This window comes from Centruroides vittatus, unplaced genomic scaffold (assembly GCF_030686945.1).
Source record: "Centruroides vittatus isolate TY-2023 unplaced genomic scaffold, ASM3068694v2 contig_601, whole genome shotgun sequence".
Classification (NCBI taxonomy): Eukaryota; Metazoa; Arthropoda; class Arachnida; order Scorpiones; family Buthidae; genus Centruroides; species Centruroides vittatus.
In genome coordinates, this window is record NW_027122367.1 from 45439 (window position 1) to 72681 (window position 27243).

Below are 27243 nucleotides of genomic sequence, written 5' to 3' on the forward strand. Positions count from 1 at the left end.
TACCATGTTTCTTCTGTAATTCTAGCTTTGACAATGAATCAAAAGGGAGAAAAGTATTTTGAAATTAAGGAATATGCTCTTAATCTCCAATAAAGTGGAAAATAATGATTTTTTTTCATTGGATAGGTAAAGTTTAGTTATGATTTATCTTAAACATCCTCAAAAATTCTAAGTTATAAGGAACTTAAAAACATTTTGATGTAATTAAACATTTTGATTTCTAAAAAAAAAACTATTGAATTTCTTTTAATATAAATAAAAACATACTGAAAATCCTCATGTGAATTATATTAATAAAAAACTCATAGTCATATCTAATAAAAATAATATTCATTTTTCTGTCATTTTATTATTAAAATAAATATATAGCTAACCCTGAATTTATATAGTAGATTCTTTTTTCTATGAAAGGTTCATGTAAATTGAAAATATGTAAACCAAGTCTAGCATTTGTATAGAAAATAGGGATATTGGTTCCAATATTTTGTATTTCCTACATAAATATTAGTCATAATTTACATAGTTTTGATTTATATGCATCTTTAACTGAACCAACCTGTATAAATTGAGCTCTATGGACTTCATTTTTGCCCATTTTGTGCAAACCAGAACTACAATAGAGTTTGCCATTATGGTGAGCTGGATTACTCTGGTGGCATTCTGTATACCATAAGTTATAGAAAATAATGCTCCAACACAAATTATTATGCAATAAATTATAAAGTCCAGATTGAATTAGAATCTGGAACCTTCACAACAGTAGACTGATAAATTATTTACATTATCTGAAGAACACTGACAACAATATACAAATTATTGCATATCTATCTCAATTTACCTATCGTAGATAAGTCTAACCATTTAATAGAGTTAACCAACATATAGAAGGATAGAGGAATGATGATCCAATTAGAATTATTACCAAAAAATCAGGAGAATCTGAATTAAATTTGAACTTGGATCATTTAATGCCAGAGCAATTATCTTATTGAATGATGTCCAAAAATTAGATATGAAACAAAACTGCCAATTGGCAGTGTTGTTTTATATCTGATTTTATCCTGTTTTTATATAAATTAGCCAGCATAGCTTAACTATAGCTCCAACACTGTAAGCCTGGAATATATTAACATAAAAACAGTACACATCTGAACCTTAGAAGAAATTCCAGAATATTCTTGTTTATATGTTTTTTCGAATGATCTTAAGAATGTTCCATTTCTGCATTCCATTTGAAAACATTTTAACCTGAAGATCTTCTGTGCAGATCAAAAACATTCGTGTTTGCATAAAAATATCTCTTTTAAGGTTCAGATGTGTACTGTTTTTGTTCTGTTTTTAATGATACTTCTTATATTTTTATCCAATAATTTTTACAAAATAAGTTTTGATATAGATTAACAACAATAGAATTTATTCATAGTTTTTATTTTTGTTTCTATATTCATTAGTAGAATATTTACACAGTTTTGTTCTTGTTTTCTCATTAAGTTATTAATTATAATGTGATGAAAGTATCTGAAATTTTTTTCTTCTGAAATTAAGTTCTAAAAAATAATTTTTCTACATGTTTATATTGAATCTCATATTAAAAATGTTGCATTAATTATATGAAAATTAAAATATTTTAACAGGATTGTATAATGCTTCAGAAATTTATCAAAAGAAATAGTTATATTGGAACCTTGTTCAAAGGTCTGGTAGCTATTGAAGTTGGATTTTTTGCTGTGTCATTTTATTATTATCATAAAATGAACACTTCTAGTGGTATGTATTTATAAAATTACTTATAATTTGTAATTGTTTCATTATTCTAAATTAGTGTACATCATTTTTCTACTCAACAAACTAATAGAGGGATAGAGTGTCCATAATTGTGGATGGTTTGTAATTTCTATGGGACATCTAAATAATAAATCTATGTACACACAACTATTTTACATTCATTTCTATATTTCAAACCTCGTACGCATGGCTCAAAGTAAATGTTAAAATGCTATATTTATCTTGAATGGTGGAGAGATTGGAATGTACTACTGTAAAGATTTATTGAAACTTAGAATAATTAAGTGGCTATTCAGGTTCACTTGATCACATTTTTACAAGAGTAGTAGTAGATTGAAGGCAAGAATAGGAAGATGGGCTCACACCAAGACAGAACTAACTAGTGTTACCACCCGTCCGGTTTTCACCCGGACAGTCCGGGAATTGACTCACTGTCCGGGTGAACTATTAATTTTGTCTGGGAATTTCGTAGAAATTGTGAAATTATGATGAAACAAAGTTCTTGCAAATATTTTTATAAATTTACACCATTTGAACAGCGAAAGACCTCACACTCACTGAAACTTGTCTGCCATTCCTCCATGTTACTCTGTTTATGCAGACGTGTGACGCGCAACCTGCCTCTTGACCTTTTTTTTTCTTTTTTGCTTGTACGTCCATACACGTTTTCTATGGAGCTAAATTATCTGTTCTTTCTTCCTTAATTTAGGTTACTCCTATGCAAGTCCCTAGTCCCTAACTGTAACTGATTTAGAACCGGCATGCATGTTATTCTTTGCATTGTAAAATGACATTGCACATGCGTCAGGAACTTCTGTTCGGACAAACCTGCCGTCCGAATTAGCGATTTTGTAAAGGTGGCAACACTAGAACTAACTCTTATGAAAATCTTATCATGTGTTTTGGGATTCCACTAATTTTTGATTGGTTGGTTCCAAAAGCCATTAAATTAGTCTATCAAATTGAAAATCAACTACATTCAGTCAGTGAATTATTATTTTTATCTTAACATTTTCTACTGTAAGATGACAGTCTGTATCTTAAGTCAGACTGTCTATTGTTTTTAACACAATTGTTCCTAACTTGTAAGATTACAGATCTGAATCTTACTTCAATCATATACCAGAGGATCATAATTAAGGTACCAGTATTCAATGCTGTTTTTAAAGATATTTAACCATTCAGATGCAACCAAATCTCATCATAGTAGATTTACTGTGATGACATTTTAGGACATGCCTAACACATTTCTATACAGAATTGTATCATAATTTGTTAAATTTGGATGCAATCACACTGCCGAATATTCATCAGACAGTGTTGAATAGAGTATTTTAATTACAGTCACCTGGTATTTAAGTTTATTAAATCATGGTTTATTCTTTTACTGAAAGTATTATGCTTAACTAAAATTATAAAATAATGTAGAGTATCTGAAGAATTAAACTCAGTTTGGATACCAGTAATTCTTTTTAATAATTTTGTCTTAAAGTAATTTTTATGTTAATATAGTCTAAAATATAAAAAAATCAACAATTAAAATTAGATGTACTAAATGCTATTTTTTATTATTTTAGAATTCAGGCGTAAAATGTATGACCAAAATTACACAATTTTAGATGGTAAGTAAAAACTATTTCAAAGTTGAATTATCAGTACTTTCAATGACATTTTATTGAAATTTGTATTAACAATTAGATTTAAAATACTTATTTTATACATTAATAAGTTCTTTAATAGTATTGATTAGTGGTTTTTCAAACTATTTAAAAAGCTATCTGCTTTTTCATAGAAAATTTTTTCACCTTTCCAAAATTTTCATAAAATTACACTAATCTTACTTTTCTTACAAGGAAACCTCCAGTTTTGCCAGTGGCCAATTTTCATAAAATTTTGTACACATAGAACACGAATAAATAAGCATAAATGTAAAATCAAATTTTGCAGGCCATTAAATAAAGAAACAAGAAACATAGATGGTACATGGTACTGTACCTTTGATTACATTTCAAACCAATGATTCAGATACCTGGAAAAAGGCTGGTTATATTGAATCTAAAGTGGAGACATTTGTCACACCTGTTATCTACTGTTTGAGAGAACCCAAAGAATGTCAGACTGTGGAGGAAATTGAGACTAGTGACTGTCCCCACTTTTTAACTTGAGCTCGCTGCACCAAAATCCTATGTTTCTATTGCACATATATCAATTTCCATTACCATGATGTTTAAAGGTCTTGGCTATTAATCACAAGTATAAAGTATTATATATGTGTTTACTCATTACTAATGTGTGCCGCAATGTGGGACACAACTATGGGTCACGGGCAGAGGCGTACTGAGGGGGGCGTTGGGGGCGGTCTGCCCCGGGTATCGCCCGTTCAGGGGTGACACCTGGTGTGTGTAGGAGTGACACCTGAATGTGGAAAAGTAAGTTGCAAAATAAACCCTGATGACGTGCTTTAACATTAAGTTATGGAAAGTTCGATTGGCTCAAAAACCAATGCCTAGAAAAAAAAAAAAGGTCAACGAACTCATGCTACTCAATATAAACCTATGCGTTGACATCGCTTATTCGATACAACATTCAAGTTTGCTTGAGTGCGGAGATATTACAATTCAATAATCTGATAGTGTTTTATAAAAGAGTTAAGAAGGATGACACCACGATATCCGCCCCAGGTGTCACCCATGCTAGCTACGCCACTGATCACAGGTCCCGTTTGAGAACCATATTTTCCATTATGATGATTGAAAGTAAAATAGTCTGAAACATTTTAAATTTCAGCAACTTTGGTTTCTTAAAGTTGGTTTGATGCCAGAATGGTTGAGATAGTCTCTAATTTTTCACTCCTGGATTCAAGGTTTGAGTCTGGATTGATTTCAAAATTTTCATAGCTAGGTTGATCTGAATTTATCATGTGCTGTTCCACCATGCAGCCAAATTTGTAATGACTATGGAACGAAAGGCCATTTTAGTGCACAGAATTCAATTAGCTTCTATTATAGCTCCTGAATTAAAAAAAAAAATAAATCAATTTAGGAGCTGTGATAGAAGAAAATTAACTCTGAGGAGAAGCTGCTGCATTATAAAGCCAAGATAAAAAAAGAATTCAATTGGTTAGTTTGAAATTGTTATTATTTTAAACAAAAAATATATGTGAAATAATTTGGCAGCTATTATACAAGAATATAAATTGATTGGGTTTAATCCAAAATATCTATAATTAACAATAGTAGTTTAAATTTATAAAATTTAGTTCCTTTTAGAAGTCAAAGTTTTAATTAATTAATGTTTTTGAAACAATTTAGCTATATCTTCACAATAAAAAACAATGTATTCTGAAAGGCAGAGTAGAGATACCTTGAAACTGTTTAAAAATAGCTTATTCAAAAGTCTGGGTTTTACTGTTTTTTGTTATTTAAAATGTTTTAAGATAGCTTTAACCAATGTAAAATTCCAAGCAATTTTTTACCGTTTTTATTAGATGGCAATACTGTATTACAGGGATGGGCAACCCATGGCCCTCGGGCCGCATGTTGCTCGCAGTAATATTTTTTGCGGCCCGCATGGCATAAAATATGAATAAATATATCAATTTCCCAATTTTCCAAGAATTCCAATTTCCCAAATATATCATTTTCCCAATATGATATATTCAACAAAAATTCAAACGTTATTTTCTACAACTTATATTCGTGAAAAGTTTTTTTGCAATGAATTTAGTAAAAATTAAAACAAGAAACCGGCTAACAGACACATCGAAACTAATTTAAAACTAGCGGTGACTAATATTTAACCAAATATTTCCGATATATTACGTTTAAATCGGTGCCAGAAGCAATATTAAGTATACATATGCTAATTTATAATTATATATGAATAAAGAATTGTGATTTACCGACAGTTTCTCCCTCTTTTCTCGTGTGCGGCCCGCGTCTGTTCAAAAGTTTTGAAATGCGGCTCTTACGTAGAAAAAGGTTGCCCATCCCTGCTGTATTAGATTTGGAATGTAAAGGTTTTGTATGTGTATTGTCATACTGTACTGTATTATACACCAAGATTTTGAAACTGAATTTTAAGATTTTTATGGAGAAATTTTTAAATAACCAATTTTATTAAGTATTGTTAACAAAATAGAAAACAGCCAAATGCCATTAAATAGCTAATGCTTGACAACTGTTTTCTTATATTTCTGCACATACAATAACTTTTTTAACATGCAACACATTACCTCGAAGGCATTTTAAATGTTAAAAAGGAGTTTAAATTAAATACTTATTACCAGCATGGTTAAACAGAGTCAGAAGCAACATTGGATATAGTTAGAGTTGGTAAAAAATTGTATATATGACTCTACATCATCTTCATTTAAATGTAAATTGTCTAAAAAATAGCATAATGATTCACGTGGTGGCAATAAAATGTCTTAAGCTACCATTTATCAACATTAATATATATTAGTTTTATAAAACATTATGTAGTTGAAGTCAGTAGTTTCATAGCTCTAGTTGTTAGCAAAGCTTGCTTAAACTAATCTGATTGCTGAAAATATCCATTATTGGTGCATGTGGTCTACTTACAATAATTGGATTGTTATTTTGGACATTCAATTTTAAGACGTATCTGTTTCAAAGAAGTAAAAATGCACAAAATCGTGTATCTTAAAAGACAGGAAATACAGTATATTATAAACAAATGATTTATCAATGCATAAATTTAATTTTTTTAACATTTTATTTATGAATTTTGCCATTTCACCCCTCAATTTTTTATTTAGGATTTTACAAATTAGGAGAATTCTTTGGTGATACAAAAACAAGAGAGTTAGATCTTCAGATGTGGGGAATAGAAGACAAAAAGACTTCCTCCAATTAATTTTTTATAAATTAGAAAAACAGAAAAATTATTAAATGCAACTGTACAGATTTATGCAGTAAATAAAATGTTTAAAGTATACTTGTTTTCATTTAATAATTAATTACACATAAACCAAGTCCAACACAATAATTTTTTTATTTTTACTTATTAGTTTATTAGATTAGAGAAGGAAATGCAGATTATAGGTTTGAATTTCATTATAACTTGTTTGAACTGGTGACCATTTTCAGCAAGGCACTACTAAAGTCTGAGGTTACCGTCTCATTTGAGAACAATAACATACTTTATCACTAAAAGGATGTCCACGAGATCATAATGGTGTGGAGCCATAGCGTTTGTTTATCTTAATCGTCTGTATTCGCAAAGAATATGAGAAAATGAAGGTCATGAGTTTTTGATAGGTTCGTGATTGTACAGGTGTGATTTCTTGACTTAAATCTATTTTCCAGTGCATTTTAATGTTGTTTTAGGAGCTAGCCCCATCCAAAATCTGATTAAATTCTACATTTGGTTGCATTCATCATAATTTGTGTGTAAATGCACTGTAGTGATGCATATAGCAAGGGCTACACCAATCTCAAAAAACATGACCAATAAGAGCATCTTTTAAAATATAGTAAAATTATTTCTGAGTAATTTGATCTGAATGTTGTTCCTGTCCCTCATTCTCAATGTGGGCCTAATCAAATCCATAATAGAAATAAAAACATTTTTAAAGCCTTCAGGATAAAAAAAAAGCCAATAATTTCATCTTTATAGATTGAAATTATATGTTTTTGGTTAATTGTGGTGACCTAAAAGAAGATATTTTCAATTAGCATTGCTAAATTTTATGGCAGGTCTAAGTTGTTTATTATAATAAACTTACTGTATTCGATCAATGTATTACAATAAAATAAAGAACCATTTTTCATTTATTTGATGATAACATACAAATTCTAACAAAGTACATGTTGTTTTAATTGAAAAAACTGAACAACGTAATTAAAATGATAAAAATACAAAAAATTACGTACATTGCTGAACTAGACGTTTCAAACGACACACAAGTGCTTCAAAAAATCCAATACGTTTAGAGTCTTCTTGAAAATATTGTTCGATGGACTGTAATTCGTTAAAGAAATAATCATTCATTACATTTGAAATGTCGGCTTTTAAATGTTTAACGTCAGATTGGGTTAACCAATCTTCTGTTACTTGTGACTTGGGATGAATGTAACTTGGTATTTCTTTAGTTGATTCTTGGACAGCTTGTAATTTACGAATAGCCTTAGGTTGTGTAATCTGTTTACTGTAAATTAAATCCTCTCCCATGTAAGTCTGGAGAAAAAAGTGCAGGTGGTGCCATAACAAATACACTGATACTTCAATAATGTAACGTAATATATTTGCCATTTGGCTATACAGAAAAATGAGTTTATTTAACGTCTGATAAACCATTTCTTTTCTATGTGGAACGAAAGGATTTGTTTTGATTCCTGATGGTAAATTTTCCGACATTTTCTCGAAACCCAAATTCGGCAAGCCTTCTATTCTTTGCTGAAAATTCTTTTGTGCATTTACTGCTACTTGGAGTTGCAAAGTACACTGCCGCAACAATAGAATTAACATACCAATTCCAGGTGGATGACGACTAGTAGGCACACTTTGCATGTGTGTATCAGAAGTGTGACTTTTTTCTGAATTTAATGATTCTGAAAGATTGGGCGTAAAGAGAATTCTAGACATAATTCCATGACCAGAAGATGCTACCACCATTCTACAGCTACTTAACACATTAGAAACCAGCTCAAGTATTTTAACTTTCAGCATAACATTATCAACTGAATCATCTAAAAGCACTACAAATTGATACGAATCCCAATTATGTGAAATTAAAACAGGTAATAAGGCAAGTAACTGATGTCTCAACAATGCAATTTGACCTCTAGTTTCAATATGAGTAACGTCAGGAACTTCACTAGATTCATTTAGTGTTGCTCTTGATAAAACTGCAGTAACTAAAGAAAGTTCGGCTAACGAATCGAGTCTTTTTAGTGCCGAACGATCTCTGAGAATATCTGAAAATATTCCGCTATGAGCTAATATAAAATTCAGCAACTGTTGTTCACCTTGCAGATGTTTTGGACTTGTTGATGTCATCATACTTAATATAACTCTCAAAGCTGGGATTATTATTTGTTGGTAGCACTGAAATAAATTTGGTAGTAACCAAGTATTTTTCTCAATATTTTCTTTTAAGTGAAAATCTCTGTATATTTCTGGTCTTAAATCTAAGCAACCGCATTCTGTTAACCTCTCCATAATGCCGTTTCTCAAAAGTGCTTGAGCACCAATGGGAGAATTGCCAATTCTTGTAAACAAGGATAGCTTTGATTCAAAAACATACACACTTCTTAGTGAATTTGAACCTTTAGTCAAAATATTTTGTAATTCTTTATCATCTTTCAGTAAGCTATCAATGAAATGACGCAAGTATCCTCTGGATATCAAGAAATTTAACCATCGATGCTGGTGATCCAAAAATATAGCCATGTCTAATAAAGATAAAGCAAGCATTTTTGTAATGTCATGACCACTACAAGCATCCCTACAAACAATTTCCATTATGGTTTCACCAAACTCTAAAATGGCTTCCGTATATTCTCGGCTCATTTTTTCAGACTCGGATTCCTGTCCCAGAACCTCTACTTCTCCTTGAGTTCTCATCAAATTAGTATTAGAAGAATGATTTACGGTTCCAAGAAGATTAAGTAATGCACCGTAATAATTAATTCTCACCCTCTGATTCCCTCCACCTGTTCGCAACAAACATTCGGTGATACGTTTTAATATTATGACGAGTGCAGTATACTGAGCTGGAGTAGGAAGACTAATGTTACTTATATCCATTTGGGAAACTTGAACAGAACTCGTTTCAGCTGCAACAATATTTGGATTCAAATTATGATGAAGTGTTGTCATCAGCATTAACATTACACCTGATGCTGAAGCAGTGATTTCAGGCAAAGTGTCATCAATTAATATTCTTTGTAATAATTCTTGTGCAATTTCTAAGATAACTTGATGCTTTTGTTCTAATTCCAGCATATCTAATGGACAAACTGTTAAAACAATTTCTGTTACTAAATGCCATGCTTCAAAAGCTTGACTTTTAATATATTTTTTCTCTTTAACATTATTTATTAATTTAGCATAATGAATAATGCTTTGAACCTCTTGAGAAATCACAGATCGTTGACCAACTGCAGATATACCTTGTAGACTAATCAACTCTTCTGAAAGCTGTTTTTGAATATTTTTGACATTAATTTGGGAGAAACCATCTTTTTTATCCAATTCATTTGCTTTGAATAAACGTTCAATTTCAATCATGTCAAAATACTCCCATTCGGGTGGCGGCGGCCAGTTTTGTATGAATTCTAACTTATCTAATATTTGCATTAATTTTCTACGTATTGGTTCAGAAATAGAAGTTACAACAGACACAAACATAGAACTAGGAGTTGCAGAAGCTTCTGCAATATCAACACCATTAGTTGATCTAAAAGAATCATTAAGCAAAATATTTAAAAGTCGCTGTACGTGTGACCTTTGATTGTGAGCTGCTGTAACTCTCAACTCTGTTGCAACTGTTTTAAGTAACCAGGACTGGCAAGCCAAAGTTTTTATATTATTTTTCTTAATTTTGTATGGTAGGAATTGGAGATGATGATAAAGAAAATCATATGTTGTTCGTAAATATCTTAAGGTTGGACCTGATGTATCTTTATTTCTGCTAAGAACATAAATTAATTGGAAAGCTAGCTCTGCTACATGAGGAAATTCATTAACGCAAGTTGGATAATTATATAAATCAATGCCTCTATCCAACATTGATAACACAGCATGTAGGCAAGTACGAGGTGACCCCAAAACACCAGGATCCTGTAGAGTTATTTCTGACATCGCATGTTTTGGTTGAAAACCAAGCAGAAAATGAGCTATGTTAGGAGTTGGGTGTTTTAAACATGTTAGAAGTAAATTAAGAAGCTCTTGACAAATAGCATTGTAAAAATTAGCTGAAGACCAGTCTTTTTCTTCTTTATTTTCATCAATTTCTTCTAAGACATTTGTGTCTAAGCATTCAACAAATCCATGTAACAATGTTTTACTTTCATTTTCATCAGTAGCAAAAGCTGTGGCGAGATGTTGTGCCACTCCATTATTAGAGCATATGTGTCTTAAAATACGAACTGCAGCAAGAGCATGTTTAGGCAAAAAAGCATTATATCCAACAAATTTTGCTACAATTACTAAATAATCTGCACACCCATGTCTCGGATTAATACCCATTAATAACTGATCCAGATTAGAAACAATAATAGAATTATTTCCTTCTCTCACTTGTTGAAGAAATAATGGTTGGTGAATGAGAGCTTTCTGAAGAAGTATCAAACATAACAAAGTGCACATTTCTAGTTGCTTTTGGCCTTGAGTTGTCATGTATGAACTCAAAATACAAGATCCTTCATCCAGAATATACATTATAGTTCTTAACAGACCACTCTCTCTTAATAACTGGGTCATAAGAATGTAATCTAGTGGCACAGAAGGCATCATTCCTGAACTTGACATATCATTTAGCATGCTATTTCGAATATCTGATTTGATATCATTATCTTGAAGTAATTTTACAAATATTTGCAAGCACAGTTTTGCAATTTCCCACTTTTCTTCTTCTCTTCTATATGCTCTGGTGCTAAAACGAAGAAATACGAGATCAATAATATATTCAAGGTAAGGAGCAAAACCCGGAGTACGTTGACCTGAACCTAAAGCAGATGGCAAAGGATGATCAAAAAGCACATTTAACAACTTAAGCATTGCTCTTGTAATTGGAAATTCTTCATTTCTTGCTTCTACTTCTTCTAATTCTATATGAATTCCACTTGGTTGATAAACTGAAGTAGTTTTTATAGTTGGAATAATTTGAAATGATTCTAAAGATTGCCATAGATTTGATGCAATGTTTGCAGATAGAGCAAATGCTGACAATGTTTTTAATAAAGCTGCTTTTAATTCAGGGGGCACACTACATCCAACTACTCCTAAAAGAACTGTTAATGGCATATATTGTGGAACATCACACAAAGAAATTCGTGCCATTTCATCATTTGATACGACAGTTTCAATTAATCGTAATGCTGAAATTAATCCTTCTACCTCTTCTGGAGTAATTCCTCTCATTGCAGAATGCTGACGATAAGTATACTGGTTAGAAGCAGGCGGCAACTCTACTCTTAAACTTGTATAGTAACGATTAAGTGATGCAAATATATGGTCCCACGAAACAATACTACACTGTCCAGTTGAATTTTTTCCATTTAATTTTAACAGCATGTAACAGTGATGGGCACACAATTTTGATCCAGAAAGACCTGCAAGCATATCAACATAAGGTACGAATAAAGGTGCAGGCAACATATCTCCCGACTGTCTGATAAACTTGTAAAGAGAGACTTGTCTTTGGGGTGGTCTGTATGAATACGACTGATCAGTTGGAACTTCAGTAGGACACCAATAATCTAAAGCTAATTCCAAATTCAAAGGATCATCTTTGTATAAATGAGTGATTAGTTGCATCAAATGTTCTAGATGATGAGAAAGATTGGGCGGTGGTAAAATGCCTTCCTGCATATGAGCTAATATAATCCGTGCTGCATCATCACCTCTATTTCTCAATTCTTTTACTTTAAGTGGCATTAAAACTATAAAATCTGTAATTAATGTATGAATACGTTTTACAAAAAATTCTTCGTGATGAAACATACTGCTAGCTACTACTAAATGGAGTAATGATTCAAATGCATTATCTTCAATGGCAATATCTATTGTTTTCTCATCTTGTTCCATAAATTGATTAAATTCTTCCATGAGAGACGGAAGAGGAAACTGCAACAAAGTACGTAACATAACAGCCCAAGCAAACTGTACAATCGTTTTCAATTTCGGAGTCTGCCAATTCCTTTCCGACGCAAACAGTTCTTTATGCAAAGAAGGTATAATTTCACGATCGGCTACGACGTGCAACAACTGCACGACTTCATCGCCATCTTCACAGGTCTGCAGAACGCTTACGTCGATCACATTAAGTAAAGATATCAAAAGTGTCAACGTAACGTTATCTAGAGAGCCGTCCGCACTGCAAGACTGTTTCGAGATATAATCCAACAGATACAAGGTTTCGTTATTAGACAGCTGACCCTGACACGACCAACCGAAAACGATATCTGCCAAAGTCTGCCTAATTTCCTGGATTAAATCCACGACTTGTTTTCTATATCGCGGTCCTCCCAACGCTCTATTTTTCTGCAACAGATGCAACTCGTTAGGTAAATCTATTTGCTTAATCAAATCGATCACCTTTGTCACCACGTTCTCTTCCTTCAACTGATCGGTGTATCTCGTAATCATGGCAGTAAGTTCGCTATTCAGTCCATAAGTCCAAGTGCGCCCCCTCCGAGCGTTAATCAACGCGCGAAGGGAACTGACGAGGGTTCTCCTCCCATCGTAGTAGAGCAGAACGGCAACCAGTCCTCGAGTCATTCCCGGAAAGTGGGGTTGTTGTAGCTGACCTGCAACCAATAATTCCAATGCATTGAGTTCATTTAAGTCAAACAATATCACTGATGATCAGACTTTCATCTACCAAACTCTGATGTAAAATCTGAAGTCCAGTCTGTCCCAAGACGCGTATTCCTTCGGTGGAAGACTTCTTAACAGCTTCTCTAGAAACTGCATTTTTGGAAGGATTCTTAAATAAAGAAATAAAGTTAGGTTTGTGCTTTCGTAAAGCGGCTTCCAAGTCTGGCAACGCTTCTAAATCTTTCTTGTTCAAAGCCGCATCTATTACAGCATAAAGATCTTTAAAAGGTGACCATAAGTCACAGTTACCGAAATTAACAACTGACTCGTTCGCCTCCATGTTGGAAATTCGCCGCCTAAACACGAAAATTCGTTCGCTACGCCGGACGAAACCGAAGTAACATTCCGATTGGCTACCGTATACACGTGACTAATAATATTAAACACGTTGCCAACTGTTAAAAATTATTTTAAAATTTTGTTAAAATATTTAATTAAAAATGTGAAAATATTTATTAATTTTAATAAATTAATATCAATTTTTTAAAAATATGTTTTAATATAATTACTTTTTTTAAATTAGTTTTTTTTATAAACTCTTTCTGCTCATGACGATAAAAAGAGCTTTTCCGTGTATATTAGACCCACAATATTGTAAACTATTCGAGTCAAACTATTCATGAAATTTCTGAGCCGAATTGGATTAATTATAATACTTTGCAAAGCGTCAGGCAGGCGCCTCTGCTGCTTTGTCGATCATTAATGTTAAAACATTCTTGTTTATTATTACTAATGCGCTGTGTTTCGCGTCAATCATTTAAATGTATTAGGTCTTCAGTGTAATGTTATAAAAATTTTACAGTATCATTACTGTGGGCAAGTTTAACAGCCACTCGCTGCTATTAAATTTGCTCAACGTAATTATTTTGCTAACAAATTCGTTTGACGATTTATCCGAGCGAGTAAAGTTGAGGACAGGGCTACTTTTGTCGCTACTCCATCGCAAGTTTACTCTCTGTCTAATTAGTAATCGCTGTTTGTGTAAACTCGCGAAGTTTACTAGTTACTTGCCAGCGATCAAGTAGCTAGTAATATTCCCTATGTTATTGAGCCCTTAGAAGTTATTATTAATTATTTTTAACTCTTTCCGTCCTTTGGGCACTAAGAGGGCCTCTTTTAGCAAGCGCATTATGGATGGCCGGTTAACCGAGCCTACGTTCTGGGGTTCTGGGACGGGTCGAAAAATTCCTGGGGATTTTTCGACCCCGTCCGGATTCGATCCCGGTCCCCCAGAGCGGTAGGTTGCCACGTTGATTTACGTTATATTAAAATTAAAATTTTTATAGCAAATTATTTTCATGTTTTATTATTTATTTTTATAAAATTCAAAATTAAAAAATCTATAATTAAAACTATAAATTTGTTTTTTATTGGCAAATTTTTTAAAATTTTAATTAAATTATAAACGAAATTTTTTGAACGTTAGGTGGCACTGAAGCACTTACTTTTTCTTTTCGTGTATGTAGCTGGAGGCATGACGTTTGTTGAATTTTAGTTTTTATAGATGTAAACATCATTGTCACGTTGGAATGACTTCTTCGTTTATTTAATAACGAAAAGGTAACGATAAACAATCTCCAGACATGTTTTTACGTGCTAAAATTATTTCTGTTATTCAAAGTATAATTAAAGTCTATTCTTTCATATTTTGACAGATTGATTTTTCTAGGTAGAGGGAAATTTTCTGTATTATGAATAAACAACTTTTGGATTCTTTATCGACAGCTGTAGCTAATGGAAGAACAGATATTGTCAGATCAATAACTTCTGCATGTGAAAAAAGTAAGTATAATTTAAATTAACTATTACATGTTATATTAATTATATATTTATTGATTGAATATAAATGTGATAAGTTCCATAACTTTATATGCAGATTTTGAAGAATGCATTGTATAAAGTCACACTGCTGCCGGTTAATGTTACCCTAGGTATTGAGATGGCGGCTCGTCTCCAATCCCAGCAATCAGAAGAAAGAAAACTGGGGATGCACATTTTAACCTAACCTATTCTAATAATTATGGTAATTTATTAGAATAGGTTAGATTAGGTTAGAACATGCGACCCCACTGTTTCCTTGCTTTTGTTTTTCTGGAATCGGAGACGAGCTGCTATCTCGATACCTAGGGTAACATTAATATAATAGGCTGCCATGTAATATTGGGCTATTTTTTGGCAAATATAATTTTAATTACTGTAATTACAGTAATTAAAATTATAGCCTGATATTATACAGCAGGTGTGGCTTTATACTGATGAATTGGGTTTAGGAAGATGTTTATGTAAGAATACGTTGAATGTGTAAATAGGAAATTGTTTGACTGATGTATTTGGGAATTGTACAGTACTTAAAATGTTATAGTAAGGATTTACTTGAAACAAAAGCTTGTGGGTATCAATCCACAAGGGACCATCCATTAATTATGTATGGACCTTGTGACTTAAAGAAATTACTTAAAAAGTTTTGAAAATGTTTTCTGATAGTTTATTCATGTGACCAATAGGATTATAAGAACGAATTCATATGCCACTAGCATTACTAAAAAAGTCTTAGGGATAATGCCTAGATCCCTCATTGTGTATAATTATGGTAAAACTTATTTAACTTGAAGCTCTGAGGAGTGTGAAAAAACCTTGACTTACAGACGATTCAAGTTAGAGAAGAATAGAGTGAAAAATGCCGATTCTGAATAGATTTCTATTTTTATCTCTCTTGCATCGTATAAAGAATCTTTGATATGTTTTTGTTGTTGTTTTAAACAGCTTGTGTAACACTTTCCAGCAAAATGTTCAATGTAACTAATGGAATCTAACAGTTTTGTAGGCACATCTTGTTAAGATAAAGGGAGAAGTCCTTTCCCTTTGGACTGGAATATTGTCTGAAAATGAGCATTGGATAGTAGATACAACTAACTGTCTGAAAACTTTGTGAAATCTGATAATTAGCATCACTTTGGATAGAATAAATATTATAATTTGAGTTGGTGAAGTTGAAAGTAACGTAAATCAGTGTTGGGACCATGAAAACCTTTGACTTGGAGAAAATTTGAGTTAAGGAAATTCAAGTTGGAGACATTGAATCCCTATGCTGTTCCATTGAGGACCTACCAATGCTTTGTTTTCTTTGAGTTAAAGAAATATTTGAGTTACAGATATTTTGACTTAGAGAAGTTTTACTGTATACTGTATTTACTCGCTTATAAGACGAGGTTTTTATTTATTTTTCACTGCTTCAAAAACCTAGGGCATCCTATATGTGTGAGTGAAAGATTCTTTGCATTTTTACAATAATTTTTGTGAACCGCGTGTTTGCATTTTTTACTGGATGCTCATCCTCTGTTGTTTAAAAACAAAAGTATTTTAACTGGGTCATTTCAATCATTGTTGTGTATTGTCAGGAGTAAAGATGAATAGCAATAGGAAAAGCAAAGGTTTTGAATTGAATTTAAGATTGAAATTCCAAAATCACACGGGAGCTTGATATAAGTTTTAATTCATTCCCATATGAAAACAGATGATTATTCGGAAATCACAATTTGGAGAAACTCATTAGTGTAATCGCAGAGAGTGGATTCAACTGTTAAGAATTGGGAAAAAAGGTTTCCCATTGTCCAGCTTTACGTGAACAAATTATGTCAATTTTACAAGAGTTTTTCCTTTAAAGTTTAAAATGCCAGTAATTTTTGTGGGACAATGTGTACATTTATGTGCATTTGACATTTTATTTTATTCTGCTATCAACTAATATAATGAACTAATATACTTTATTCACTTCATATCGAACGAAATTATATATTTTTGTAATAAACATATGATTACCAGTAGCAATACATGTAACATTTGCAGATATTTTCGATTAAAATAAAAATAAAAAATAAAAAAAGATGTAAAATATCAAAACTGAAGACCACAACTTGAATATTTATAACACGTTAACTTATTATAGCATAAATGAACTTATGATAGTAATATTACCACATCTACTTGACTTAAATACCGGTTAACTTAATACACACTCACTTCGTTTAACCTTAATATTCGGTACTTCTATAGAACATAGGTATGATATAAGCCATCAACGGTGTACCACCGCCTTATCAACCTATGCCACAGATCCAGAAATACACGCTGACCTGAACAACGCCAGATTGATAAACTCAGCATTGCAAACAGATGACATCAGGGCCCTAGAGGCCCTAGAAATATACAGGGCCGGACGCACTGGAAAATGCATAAACACCAAAGACGGCAACACTCTGTCGCACGCGTGGCGTTACGTGTGTGACGAATACGAAAAAGGCAACGCGTCATAGCACACGCGTATAGTCAAATTATATTCGAATAGTTTGAAAGTTCCTCGAGAAATTAATTCAAAAAATTGGAATCCTGCTCTAATTTATTTTTTTGTTCGAATAACCTGAGGCAGTCCTCGGAGAGGACGAAAACGTTCGTTGGGACGATCAAGAAGTACCGGATATTAAGGTTAAACGAAGTGAGTGTGTAGTAATATTATTGCATGAATTTGCTAAAAATGAAATTACTGGAAAACAATTAATTAAGAAAAAAAAGCATTAATTAAAATTTTTTAAGTCAACAAAACGCCACCCGGACAAAAATATATAAAATAGACGATAGATAAGATGATGCCGTGAAGTGCTGACATCTATTGTTGATAAATTTTACAAAAATAAATAATTACCAAAGTAACGATGAATCGGTACCCTTGAAGTTTTGCTAAACGAGCAAGGGTAACAATCGATCGGTACCTTCGGGGGCAAAGGGTTAATGGTTGGCCTCTAAGAGACAGAAGAGACATATCCAACAATGTCTTTGTACTAGAAAATTGTCTTCCCTCCCAAAATATATATGTACTCACTGAACATCATTTTGTTATAATGGTGAAGAAAGATACAAATGCATTTGCAGTTATTTACAAATTATTGTAGTTGAATTTTCTTTATAAACAGTAAAACAGATTCTACAAGGTAAAAAATAAATGCTGCAGATTGCAAACATGATCAATAAAAATAATAACTGAGTTCTTTTATTAAAATCTGATATATATACAAATAAACAACTCGTACAAATGGATGTAGTTCATTATATGGTAAGGTCTTTAATGTGCATAAAACTTGTGAAAGTGATGAAGTCTTTTCAAATATATGGGACCATTGTTTCTGCCAAAAAATGAGAGAGACCACGAAAAACAGCAACACAGTTGGATCATTTGATCAGGTGTACGAGTGCAGCCAACCCTTGTTTGACTGCTTCACATATTAAACGTGAAGTGTGTAACCCAGATATAAGCTTAAGGACTGTAGGAAGACATTTGGCTAGTTTTGGATTACATGGAAGATGAACAGCAAAGAAACCATTCATCTCTGCAAAAAATAAAAAGTTGAGATTAGAGTTTGCACATGAACACATCACTTGGACCGAACAAAAATGGTCCAAGGTGTTATGGAGTGATGAATCTAAATTCAATTTCGTCTCTAGTGATGGCATACGATATGTCAGACGACCAGTGAACATGAGATATAGTTCCTATAATAAAGCAAGGTGATGGCTGCATAATGGTATGGGGGTGTTTCTTTGCAAAGGGAATTGGTTCAATTTATAGAATTAATGGAATAATCGATCAAACCGTTTATCAGCACATATTGCAGAATCAAATGCTTTCTCATGTATGCCATTCAATGCCAAGGAAATGGATCTTACAACAGGACGATGACCCAAAACACACAGAAAATTTGGTAAAGCAATGGTTTTAACAGAAAAGGGTGAATCTTATGACATGTCCCTAATCCCCAGACCTAAACCCCATAGAGAATCTTTGGGATGAAGTTGAGTGCCGTATATGCCAGCATACATATTCAAATCCGGATGAATTGTGGTCTACCATTCAAAAAGCATGGTATGAGACACCCAAATCACTGCTTGACAACTTAGTTGATTCAATGGAATGTAGATGTGATGCAGTGATCAGAAGCTGTGGTTATGCCACAAAATAGTAATATTTCTTCCTAAAAATACTGGACAAATCTGCATACTTCCTTTGGTAGCTCTACTTTTGTCACAGTATAAAATATAAAAACTTTGTTTTTTCTGCTCTACTCTTTACTGACACTGGGAATTACAACTACAACTCCAAAACAAACCTGTTACCGGTGTTCTTTGCGAAAATCGTCTCACGACCGTCTCACTAACGTTTTCGAACTTTAACAGTTCTTCTTCAGGTGAAGATGGAAGATTTGAAAAAATAGAATAGAAGGTTTCAAATCGAACCGCTTCGTCTAATTCCGTCGTGGCTGACATGCGCTGTAGTGTCCGGGTGTTGGTTATCGTCTATGCGCGTCTAAAAGGACTTGCCAGGCCGATGAAATGTTGATCTCTTCTTTTTGGTTGATGCAGATATTATTAAAGCTCATTTTATATATAGCGATAGCTTCTAACCACTTTATATGTTCCGGGTGGGGCGTCGTTACAATGATTTCAGCCTTATCTAGTTCTGCCTTGATATCTTGATTGGAAGCGTATATACTTAGCGCCGTGTTAAGTTTCCGGTGCTGTAGGTCAGCTTGGTGTTCTTTTAATCTGGTCTTTAACGAGCACTTGGTGGAACCGATGTAAACGAAATCTCTTTGCCATCTGTTGTCTATTAGAGGGATAGAGTACACTCCGTACATTCTGTTGGGATCCGGAGGGTCTTTGCAATTTTTTAGGATTCCGGCTATTGTGGGGCCTCTTCGATATGCTATCTGCATCTGCTGTATTTTGGCTATTTCTCCATATACTCCTCTAACGTATGGGTTGTATGTGATAGGAAGCCTTGCTACGTCTTTTTTGTTAGCGCTACCTTTTGCTTGTCCAGTGGATGCGTTTCCTTGGTGATATTGCCTGGTTATACGCTGTATTAGGGAAGGGTATCCGTGGTCTGTTGCGACCTTTTTAAAATAATCTAGTTCTTTGTCCAGAGCTTTCTTAGTGGAGGAGTAAGATGTTGCTCTTCTTACTAAGGTTTTGAAAGCAGCCGCTTTATATGAGAACGGGTCGCGGGATCCCTTAGGTATGTATATTGGTGTTGCCGTTGGTTTTCGGTAGACGGACGTTTGGATCGTAGACGCTTCTATGTTGATGGCGATGTCCAGAAAGTGGGTTTCCGTGCTGCTTATCTGCTCTACATCTATGACCAAGCCATATGGGTTGTTGTTGACAGTTTGTACAAAGGTCGCTATATCAGGCTCCGTCTTCCATAAAATGAGTACGTCATCAACGTATCTCCTATAGAGCAAAAGATCCGGAAGATACCGTGGGATGACTTTACTTTCCAACTGCCTCACCACCATCTCACACAGGTCCCCTGATACCGGGCTACCCATGGGGATGCCTTTTGTCTGTTTGTAAATTGTACCTTCGAAAGCGAAGATCGAGTTGTAACAGACCAGATGGGCCATTTCTAATATATGTTGGTGGAATGCTTGATTTTGAACATATGTTATTAAGAAATCTCTGAGGGAGCAAAGAACTGCAGGTAGCTTCACCGATGGGTATAGTGATTTAAAATCAAGGACTGTGATAATTTACAAACAGACAAAAGGCATCCCCATGGGTAGCCCGGTATCAGGGGACCTGTGTGAGATGGTGGTGAGGCAGTTGGAAAGTAAAGTCATCCCACGGTATCTTCCGGATCTTTTGCTCTATAGGAGATACGTTGATGACGTACTCATTTTATGGAAGACGGAGCCTGATATAGCGACCTTTGTACAAACTGTCAACAACAACCCATATGGCTTGGTCATAGATGTAGAGCAGATAAGCAGCACGGAAAGCCCACTTTCTGGACATCGCCATCAACATAGAAGCGTCTACGATCCAAACGTCCGTCTACCGAAAACCAACGGCAACACCAATATACATACCTAAGGGATCCCGCGACCCGTTCTCATATAAAGCGGCTGCTTTCAAAACCTTAGTAAGAAGAGCAACATCTTACTCCTCCACTAAGAAAGCTCTGGACAAAGAACTAGATTATTTTAAAAAGGTCGCAACAGACCACGGATACCCTTCCCTAATACAGCGTATAACCAGGCAATATCACCAAGGAAACGCATCCACTGGACAAGCAAAAGGTAGCGCTAACAAAAAAGACGTAGCAAGGCTTCCTATCACATACAACCCATACGTTAGAGGAGTATATGGAGAAATAGCCAAAATACAGCAGATGCAGATAGCATATCGAAGAGGCCCCACAATAGCCGGAATCCTAAAAAATTGCAAAGACCCTCCGGATCCCAACAGAATGTACGGAGTGTACTCTATCCCTCTAATAGACAACAGATGGCAAAGAGATTTCGTTTACATCGGTTCCACCAAGTGCTCGTTAAAGACCAGATTAAAAGAACACCAAGCTGACCTACAGCACCGGAAACTTAACACGGCGCTAAGTATATACGCTTCCAATCAAGATATCAAGGCAGAACTAGATAAGGCTGAAATCATTGTAACGACGCCCCACCCGGAACATATAAAGTGGTTAGAAGCTATCGCTATATATAAAATGAGCTTTAATAATATCTGCATCAACCAAAAAGAAGAGATCAACATTTCATCGGCCTGGCAAGTCCTTTTAGACGCGCATAGACGATAACCAACACCCGGACACTACAGCGCATGTCAGCCACGACGGAATTAGACGAAGCGGTTCGATTTGAAACCTTCTATTCTATTTTTTCAAATCTTCCATCTTCACCTGAAGAAGAACTGTTAAAGTTCGAAAACGTTAGTGAGACGGTCGTGAGACGATTTTCGCAAAGAACACCGGTAACAGGTTTGTTTTGGAGTTGTACTTTGTTTTTTCTTTTGTAAATCAGATTTAAAATAAAATCTGTTTGATTCAATTGAGTATTTTGACTCTTTTTTTTGCATATTAATTATGTAGTAGGTGGTAAACAAAATAGAGTTAGTTCTCATTTTTAAACATATGTCAAGGCTAGCTCTACTTTTGGCTACTATTGTATATGTCTGTGTGTGAATATATGTATATATATAAATTCACAGACATGCTTATCATTTTAAATTACCTTGTACTTATTTTAATATCTGAGAAATATGCAATGTACGCCAATTGATAGTGTAACTCTGATGGGAGGTGAAAACTTCCAACTGCATTCAAATGTCTTGTTGTCTTCTACCTTTAGGAAGCACTAGAAATGAAGATGGTGGTAACTTTACAATAGAGAAAGCATTTTGTGTTCTTCAGTTTGCAAAGTTGGAATTACTCATCCTTGTGCAATGTATGTAATAATCTGCAGGAACTGCAGAATTGTAGCCGCTTTGGAAGGAGTGACAACTGATATGCTGTAGTGAATGTAGGAAGAATTGGAGTATTAGTCAAATGTGTGCCTTGTGACATAAGGTGCACACTTTGAGAAATTGTAATGGGTTAATGCAAAACCCAGACAGTTTTTTAATGTTTTAATCCACATTACAACATTTTCAGATAATGATTAACATGATTACAATAATGTAAAAAGGTATCTTGTTTTTGGAATACTGTAGGGTGTACGGTATATATGTATTAGTCAAAACTACGTTAGCAGAAATAAAAATAATCACTGAATATCTTTGGCTGTTGAGAGACATTTATTTACTTATACATTGTTTTAAGCCATTTTCAGGTGACGTTTTTGGGACGTCAATTACAAACTGTTCTAAAATAGAATACACTAAATACAGAATATTAGAACATCCACTTTTAAATATTTGAATATAAATATACAGGAAATCCCCTTCAATTCAAAATTGAAGGGATGAAATAATTCTGACTTTGAAGTGTCGAGTTTTAAATTATCTGATATTTACATATTTCTGTACAATATGCTAAATGATACTGTAACTGATGTAATTTATTAAGCAAATAGAATATGGTTACATATACACAGAATGCTATTTTTATTAATTAATAATTATAATAATATAAATGTGAAGGTAAACAGCATGTGTCCAGTGAGAACCTCACAGGTTGCCAGATAGGTTTTATAAAAAGTAAAGAAGAATTCCTTTAATGTAGTTCAAATTATTTTTAAAGTGGCCCAAAATGTATTAAATCACTCAAATATAGTAGCTTAGACCCCTGCAAATATCCCAATCTTGCAATCCCAAAAATCAACTTTATTTTATGAGATAAGAGGAAAAAAAGGGTAGTCCATGTGTAAGTTGACACCTAAAATGTGTTACTGTAAAAGCAAAGTCATATTGATCAGAGTTGTTGTTGGTCTGTTGTTCTCTCATAGTATGGAGGCACTTTAATCTAAACGAACAAGTTAACATACACATATCAGAGTTTGGACAGAATTTTCACTTCAAATTTTGAAGTAGCTGTATTTCAAACTAATTGAAAGTCTATCATATATATTACTGCAATACAAATATGCTCTTCTAATGAATGCCTGGAATACTGCTACTTTGTATTGATAAGGGTATTCAAATTAGATGTGTATAGAGTGGTCTGTGTGTTGGTTTAACATATACATTGGTTATATTTTCAATATGTTTACATTTTAAAATGTGATCACATGCAATAATGGCAATTTTCTGCACCTCCTATTTTTTCATGGGCATTTTTTACCAAATTAATTTATGATATCCTTATGCTACATGCTTTCAATCTAACTATGTAAAAATTTCAGTCTAAAACAGCTTTTACACTTATCATGGGCCCTGGAAAAATCGTTGTGGAAAACTGATGCCTTATGCATGCAATTGCATACAATTTTTTAAAAATGATCTTAAGTCAGTCATGGAGGTGTATTAAAATTGTTCCAAAACTGAATCATGACATTGTGGATGTTTGTCAGCTACTCATAATGTTATAAAGTGGCATTGCTACGACCTTGAATTCTTCTCTTCGTAAGGTAGTCAAGGTGTTATGAACTTTAACAATTTAAATTTTATTTTGTGACTTAAAAATTCAGCAAAATCATATTCCAGTTCTTCTGAGAAACACCTGAACCCTCTTACAATTTATTTCTAGCTGAACTCATTTCACATTAATCCAAACTGTTGTAAAGTTTGAAGGCTTCTTACAGGAGAAGAATCATGAATTTGACCCAAGTAATATTTTTTTGATGTGTTACAGCAGTTCTAAATTGTAATTAATAATTAAATCACATTCTAATGGTATTAATTTTTTATGCAGTTTTTTCCCCCTCTGAACTACCCCTGTAATAAAAAAGTGCCAGGAATGGTTCAATAAAACACAAGATTTATTCATCAGAATTTGCTTTGTCCCCTTCAAAGTAATTCCATTCCAATGCAATGCACTTATGCCAACATCTTTAACAATCCTCAAAATGTGCTTTAAAGTCAGTTTTTGTGAAAACCTTTCAGGACTCGCTGCAAATTTTGTTTTATGGCATCAGTTATTTCAAAATGGTGACCAGGAAGCAAAAGTTTTAGTTGAGGAAACAGAAAAAAGCCACATGGTGCCATATAAAATGAATACAGAGCTGTATTTGTTGAATTTTTGACCAAAAATTCATGAACAACGAGCATTCTAAGTTGGTGCATTCTTGTGGTGCAAAATTCGTGAGTTTTCTTGCCATAAATCAGGTTGTTTTCTATGAATTGCTTCATGCAAATAAGGCAAAATGCTCAAATAATATTCTTTGTTGACAATTTGGCCAATCAGAAGGAATCTGTGATGACCAACACTACGACAATCAGATAAAACAGTCAACAACATGACCTTGATTTTTGACTGACTGATATGCTCTTTTTGGTTTTGCTTTATCTTTTGAATGCCATTCACTTACTTATTGAGCTGTCAAAAGCATAGTTCCATGTTTCATTGCCTGTAATGATGCATTTTAAGAACAATTCACCTCGAGAAAGCATTTCCTCAGCTACTTGAACATGTTGTTTTTGGAAAAAACTCAACATTTTTGGGACAACTTGAAGCAACGTGCTGCAAGCCGAAATGATCTTTTAAAATTGCACGACAAGATCCAAGTGATACTGCAACATGTTCAATAACATTCCTAATTGTTAAATGATGATCATTGAGTACTGAATCTCTGACTTAAGTGACATGTTGTTCATCAAAGTGGATGGTCTATCATAGCATGGTTCATCTTCAATGCATTCTCTGTCTTCCTTGAACATCTTGCGCCACTTAAAAACTCTTGCTTTTGATAGACTAATGTCTCCAAAAGCTTTTTGTAACATTTCCAATGTTTTGAAGCAGTAATTTTGTTGTGAAAACAAAATTTAAAGCACATTCTTTGCTGAATTACACTTGACATTTTGAAAAATTGCTAAAGCAGAAATTTTTTACACACAAAACAAGCACTTATTTGCAAATGAAAAGGGATGATGACATGCAGATTTATGCTAGATGTTGATGAAAGTGTACCAAATGATGACGGTGCCCTCTTGCATGCATGCAGTTTAAATGAACCATTCCTGATACTTGATTGCAGTAGTACATACATGTTTGTGTATTGCAAAAAACTATACTTCTGTTCAAAGAAGTTAGAATATAGGTTGACTGAAGACTTTATGTTATTAGTATAATATTCTTATATATTTGATAGTAATATTTTAAGAATATAAATTGTATTGAATATAAATTTATACTATTATATATGAAGGTTGCTTAAAGTTTCTTTAGTTAAATTACATAGGTGATAACATTTTATCTGTCAAGCAGGCTACAGCTGTTTTCTGTTTCTGGACAGATGTCATTTAGTTTATTGTATATGTGTAACCAATATATTGCTCTAGAAATGCTAGAAATACAATTATTGATTTAGTTAATGCAATAAATAATTTAATATAGACAATTATATTGGAAGAAAACTAAAATCCTGACACAATTTTCTGTTGTGAAATTTTTAAAATTAAACTTATCAGTTATATTGATCGTCTGTTTAGGTTAAGAACATTAGATTTAGAAAAGAAAATGTGACTTACAACATTAACATAATGAAATTTCTTTTAATAAAGGCACAAACTAAAGTATTTTCACCTAAGATATCAGTTAAGATAAATGAATAACAAGAACAATTTATAAAGAAACTGTATTTAAATTTTGAAATTTCAACTTGCTCAAAGGCTTCAACAACATATTGATTTTATGCTATTAATAATTCAAAGATGGGAGAGTAGATATGAGAAGAGATAAGTGCCATCTCTCTCTGATACTCCACTCATTGATGGAGATAGTTCCATGGACTTCTATACTCCATCTTTGCCTTTGCTGTGTGGATTGTGTTTCCAAATATACCAACTAAGAAAGATATTGAAAAGTTGTAGTATGGTTATACCACTTTAACCACAAGCAAAATAGGATAAAGAATGATCAGACTTGGGAATGATTTGATGATTAGCACTTGGTTGCTAAAATCTTGGAAGAAGCAGCAACTAAAGATTCACCTGAACTGTTATTCTTGAAATAATAATAAATTACAAATATAATGAGCAATTATTTATTGTGACACTGTCGCAATGTCAAGCCGTAATATATGCTTTTCATATCAAATTAGTAGTGTCTTGCCCCTGTACATCATACTTTTCCTGTTAGCAAGCTCCTGTACATCATACTTTTCTTGTTAGTGATAGAGTCATGGTGGTTATGTATCTAACTCCATTCAGGGGAAAATTTTTGTATTGAAATAATGTGGCTTGGCCTACAAATCGGAAGTTCATATATAGTGAATCTGGTCCTCTTTCTCTTACAATTTCGATGTTTGGTCTTGACTATCATCTATCTAACTCCATTCTCGTGATTAAGGAAGGATAGAGATGGAGACAGACTACAATGGAAATTTATACGTCTACAATTTTTTCAAATTGCAGCCCAATAATTTTTTTTTTTCAAAGATAGTGTTT

The 27243-nt window shown here is 33.3% G+C and overlaps 3 protein-coding genes across 3 annotated transcripts in view; 2 read left to right on the forward strand and 1 right to left on the reverse strand.

Annotated features, from left to right (window-relative positions):
• The first annotated feature begins 1627 nt into the window (after window positions 1–1627).
• On the forward strand, window positions 1628–6744 carry LOC136979276 (protein CEBPZOS). Its single transcript, XM_067275219.1, has 3 exons — window positions 1628–1767; window positions 3363–3407; window positions 6566–6744. The coding sequence occupies exons 1-3, from the start codon at window positions 1644–1646 to the stop codon at window positions 6661–6663; spliced, it is 267 nt and encodes an 88-aa protein (XP_067131320.1). The 5' UTR covers window positions 1628–1643; the 3' UTR covers window positions 6664–6744.
• Window positions 6745–7562: 818 nt separating this feature from the next.
• Nup205 (nuclear pore complex protein Nup205) lies at window positions 7563–13674 on the reverse strand. The gene is given in 2 exon segments (XM_067275221.1): window positions 7563–13323; window positions 13325–13674. Coding segments are annotated over 2 exon segments (5958 nt in total). The 5' UTR covers window positions 13634–13674; the 3' UTR covers window positions 7563–7674.
• A 1133-nt stretch (window positions 13675–14807) lies between these two features.
• The window catches only part of LOC136979279 (uncharacterized), a 67336-nt gene continuing 54900 nt past the window's right edge, over window positions 14808–27243 (forward strand). The window contains 2 exon segments of the mRNA XM_067275223.1: window positions 14808–14913; window positions 15023–15135. Of these exon segments, the coding sequence (XP_067131324.1) occupies window positions 15045–15135 (91 nt within the window). The 5' untranslated portion in view covers window positions 14808–14913; window positions 15023–15044.

Coding starts and splice junctions, on each gene's coding strand:
- LOC136979276 (XM_067275219.1), top strand. CDS start 1,644: ATGCTTCAGAAATTTATCAAAAGAAATAGTTATATTGGAACCTTGTTC. Junction 1,768..3,362: donor TAAAATGAACACTTCTAGTG/GTATGTATTTAT, acceptor TTATTATTTTAG/AATTCAGGCGTAAAATGTAT. Junction 3,408..6,565: donor AAATTACACAATTTTAGATG/GTAAGTAAAAAC, acceptor TTTTTTATTTAG/GATTTTACAAATTAGGAGAA.